This window comes from Etheostoma spectabile, chromosome 2 (genome assembly GCF_008692095.1).
Source record: "Etheostoma spectabile isolate EspeVRDwgs_2016 chromosome 2, UIUC_Espe_1.0, whole genome shotgun sequence".
Classification (NCBI taxonomy): domain Eukaryota; kingdom Metazoa; phylum Chordata; class Actinopteri; order Perciformes; family Percidae; genus Etheostoma; species Etheostoma spectabile.
Genome location: NC_045734.1, coordinates 12,372,036 through 12,376,905, shown reverse-complemented (window position 1 = coordinate 12,376,905; position 4,870 = coordinate 12,372,036). Strand labels below are relative to the sequence as shown.

The 4,870-nt window shown below is 37.0% G+C and overlaps 1 protein-coding gene across 1 annotated transcript in view; it reads right to left on the bottom strand.

Annotated features, from left to right (window-relative positions):
• Positions 1-257: 257 nt before the first annotated feature.
• The window catches only part of tacr3a (tachykinin receptor 3a), a 19,757-nt gene continuing 15,144 nt past the window's right edge, over positions 258-4,870 (bottom strand). The window contains exons 5-6 of the mRNA XM_032531927.1: positions 4,212-4,595; positions 258-4,001 (exon numbers count right to left, since the gene is read on the bottom strand). Of these exons, the coding sequence (XP_032387818.1) occupies positions 4,262-4,595 (334 nt within the window). The 3' untranslated portion in view covers positions 258-4,001; positions 4,212-4,261. The remainder of the gene's footprint in view (positions 4,002-4,211; positions 4,596-4,870) is intronic.

Below are 4,870 nucleotides of genomic sequence, written 5' to 3'. Positions count from 1 at the left end.
CTTCCTGCTGCTCTTCCATGTAAAGTTATAAGCTATTTAAAAAAAACTGCTCCTAATAACAGAGTTGTTTATCCAGTTATCTGCGGCCATAAACTCTGGATTGGAGGTCGAGAAAGCTATTTTTGTTTAGTGTAACTAACGGAACAGATGGTTACCTAAAGTCGGCTACTACGCTGCCTCGCCCAATGTTCATACTCTGTGTTACAGTATAAATAGTTCACTGACCTATTTTTGTATAGCAAGACAGAGACAACAACACACATTGACACTTTATTAAAGATCAACTGTTATAATCCGAAACATTTGCGTTGATCTCAATTTTGGTGGTGAGTGGTCATTCAACTGCATATCAACGGTCTGATAGCAGCTTCTGAACCACAAAATGAAGAAACGTTCTGTTGTCGTTCTGTGGTTGAAGGGGCTGAACTACACAGAATGACAAAATACCTGTCTGAGCAGATTAATGTTTACAATTATACACATAAAACACATTTGGTGTACTTTTAATCTCAAATGCAGTAGTGGCAATTAATCAGTTTCTTTTCCTTTAAATTCTTGTTTTTTTCTGCTGATACCCAAATACTCATGGCTAAGATGTAAGAGCTTCCTGTTCATAGATATTTGCAACAGCATATGTAAAATGTTTAACAAGCCGGGAAGAGGTAGATATGGAGATACGTGGAAATAAGAAAAATAAGTGTTTTAAAATTACAAAATCAAAGTGTTTAGATGTACGAATAGTAATGAGATGTGTTAGAGGTAATTGCAAAAAAACACAGCTTTTTCATGAACGCAGGTTGCGTCCATAGGGTCAAATATATTATGCTGTACGTTATGAAATTAAAAAGAAAATATAGAAAAATTAAGATAATTTAAAAGTAGCAGATTATTACAATAGCCTGCATTGTTTCTGACAATGAACATAAAACGAAACATTATCGCTCAGTTGTTTGATTTTTGTGTGTTTGCAACAAGTCACAGCTACATTTCCTCATTAGCATGTCATGTCTCTTGCAAACACTAATACTGTAAAAAGGGCCGTTGCACTGAAGCTACTGTACATTAAGCAAATAAATCAGCACCAACCAATGCAGAGCAATCAAAACCCTTTTGGAGGACTGTAAGAAATATGATATTGAATTGTAACAAAGAGATCCTACAATTCCTATACTCAAATTACCAAAATAGTTAGCAATACTAATATAATAATGTTTAGTATAAAGGATAATTCAATAGTTTACTTCAACCTGAGTCCTGTTTCTGAATAAGAGCAGTGAAAGTAGCAAAGTGAGGACATCGGCATTGTGTGATGGTCAAAGATGAAAGATATGAGGCTCAGGTTGAAATTAACAAATTATCCTTTAAAAATACAACAAATAATATGTTCACCACTTGACAGAGATAGAGGCACACATTGTACTGTACATTTATAGAAAACAAAAACATTTATACAGAGAAACATGAAAAAAGATTACTACATACAAATATTTAACCAACTTCAATATACTGATTTGACAACAGCTTAAAAATACTTGACAGTGAAATGCACAACTTTTATTTTCTTCACATTCTTGAGTAAATACTTTCATGAAGTCTTCTAACATTCAGAACTGTTGGTAAGAATAATTAAAGACATTTAAAATGTGCTACTATGGTTGCAATTTCTGGACAATCTAGGAGATTTAAACTTTTAATATATATATATAACCTGCCATCACAAGCTGTCAAATTCTAAATTCATTTTATACAAGATACATCACACTTTATACAGGATACATTTTTTTTTTTTTGCAGTATCTTTAAAGAAGGTCTATTTGGTGAAAGAAAACACCACTACTGATAAATTAAATCAAACCAATCTATTGTTACACATACTTCCCAGCACTGAGTCATGTTCATGTGTTGTACAGAGTCAGAGGGGATACATTAGTCCTATGATTTATATAATCCTGTCATAGTATGGTTCAACTTATCTTATTGTAAACCCAACATTGCACAGGCTAGTGTGACTTGATGTGCACACAAGCAGGGAGCTAAATATAGATGCAACACAGGATAACAGCATGCTGAAACACCAACAAATGCAAAAAGCAAACGCTGTCCTGCTTTCTCATTACACATTGTATGAAGGCAATTAAAAGAACATTAGAACAGTAAAACAAATTCTGCACTTCATGCTTCTTTTGTTTTTTCCTTCACTTAGTTGCAAATGTACTGTAAAAAAAGAAGAAGTGATTGTTATTGACCCACTAGGGCTTTGTTCTTTAGTTCTGTTTCAGTCAGCACATTCTCCAGCACCCTGTTTATTTGGCCTGCTGCAAATGAACTGGATTTCGCCTCTGGCTTGTTGTCAGTTACAGGAAACCTGTTTCTTACAACTCTTACATAACTGAATGCAAAACTCAATCACGGTACTTTTAGAGCCAAACTCAAAGCCACATATAAAGCCAAATGGAGTTCAATTAACAGCTATTCCATTGGAGACTTTCAGCAGCTGCTCATTCATGGCTTCAGGCAGAAATAGCACAGAGTGCATCCTCTGCATTACATAAAGTTCACAGTTACCTACATCTGAAAATGAAATCTATGACATACTTACATTATTACAATCACCATGGCGTATTTTCAGATCATCTTCATTGTAAGATGGTCTTACACGCCTAGCAGCAAATCCTCAAGTACAACGCTTGGATTTTATCATCAATCACTTTCATCATGGGACCGGATCTTACCAAAACAGCATTGCCCTGACTGTTTTTCAATTCTAATCTTAATCAGAGTGGAATGTACTCAATGCACTTTAAAGAAACAGCTACTTTCAGTATTTCATTGATTCGGAGAGACACTAATGGGATAAGGAGAAAACTTCTACATAGCACTCAATGGCAAAGCGTCTTAAATTTAGAGGATCATAATGTTCAAGTTAAGCATTGTTCACCTTCTTTGTTGTTATGGCTGTTCCCGAGCATGACATGTAAAGGGCCCCCTAACAAAGCCCCAGTCACTAGTGATCAATTCTTGATTTTTTCTGGGCTAACTTGCAAGAGTTACCCATGACTCCACAGTTATGCTGTTGTTTGAGCACAAACCCTGAACTTCAACAGTTTGTTTATGCTGGAGGCAATGAGAGATTGTGTGAAAAGCATCCTGGCAAAGCAGAGGCCTGTTTCACCAAGCAGCAATTTGCAACATGAGATTATTTCCTCTCCTGTTGATTTTTAAGACGTCTCACCAATCCAAACAAACACCATATTTGCGACCCAAGGATGGAAGAGCCCCGGAGGACTCACAAATTTATCTAGAATTTGCCAACAACAATCCTTTGTGAATTGTGATGGTGCCATGTTTTGGGATCTGTGTGTAAACACTGCCAACAAATCGATTTGTGAAACAGGCCGCGGTTCTGCACTGATCTTCCCCTCCACAGATAATATAAAAAACAATAGAAGATGATACACAAAATCTTATGGTAAAATACAGAAAAAATCCCAATGCATTTTCTAAAGGTCCAATGTGTGAGAATTTCTCCCATCTAGCATTGAGATCATGTATTGCAATCAACTCTTTCGCGCCACGCGGTTTAAAGTACGTATTACATTTACAGTAGCCACTCTTTTCAATATCCTTTTTCTTTTTCTGGACCTTTAAAGCAGAGCTATTCTGCTGTGCATATTTAAATTGCTTTACTTATTTTTATGTAGGTTTACTATAGCCTATTTCTGTCAGTTGTATTATGTAGGAAAAAATGAACAAGCATATTATAAATATAATTTTGGATCACACTTGGTATCTGATAACCAATTTTAAAGGATCAGGTGATCCATCCATGCTCCGGAGTATCTTAAAAGGTCAATATTATCCATTATCCATCCAAAATATTTAATAATCTCTATATCCATATGGCCTTCTTTGTTAAACGCTGTGATACAATGCCCCTATGTCTAAATTAAGCAAACATCTGCGCACTGTTTGTATGTGCAGTGTAATATGCATGTGTGTACGTTTCTTTTTTTTTAAAATATTTTTTGGGCATTTTCAGCCTTTATTTTGATAGCACAGCAGAAGACTTGAAAGGGGAGAGAAATAGGGGAATGACATGCAGCAAAGGCCTGCAGGTCAGAGTCAAATCCGGGCCCGCTGCGTCGACGAGTAACTCTCTATATATGGGCGCCCGCTCTACCAGCTGAGCAATCTGGGTGCCCTGTGTGTACATTTCTGACATGCATGTATTTGTCTGTGTGTAAGTCTGTGAGAACAACCTTTAAGAGAACTCCTCAGGTTGATTGCTTGGAGCCCCTCCATTTTGCATCTTCTCATCGCCACTGTTGCATCCCACAATATCAGTGTGGCGAGACGTGATGTAGCTTCTCTTCCTAGCAGACATGGAGTGCTTCCTTTCAGAGCCACCGCCTGCACCGCCATCACCCTCGGCAGGGTCGTAAACCACCATGACAGTGGTATCCATTCGGGACAGCGTGTACATACTGCTCTGGCGTGTCTGGTGCAGCCGCATAGAGCGTAGTTCCAACTCGTCGTAGCTGGATACCTTGATGAACGGGCACCATCGAAAAGCTCGCTTGAAGCCAGCTCGAAACCTCGGGGTGGAAAAAAAAGGTTGAATAAGAAACTAATACTAGTAAATGTTTGTTAGTATTTTTTGCAAAGAATTTTTCCTTTAACCCTTGTGTTGTCCTCCTGGGTCAAAGTCTGACAGAAATTTGACATTTTCGTCCCTTTTTCAAACTTTTCTTTTAGTTTTCACTAACACCACCTTACTACCACTATAGTTGTGTAGTACCTTTTGGAATTCATGATCAATAACCCTCTTTCATATAGAATTATACCTTACTATTATTATTATTATTATTAT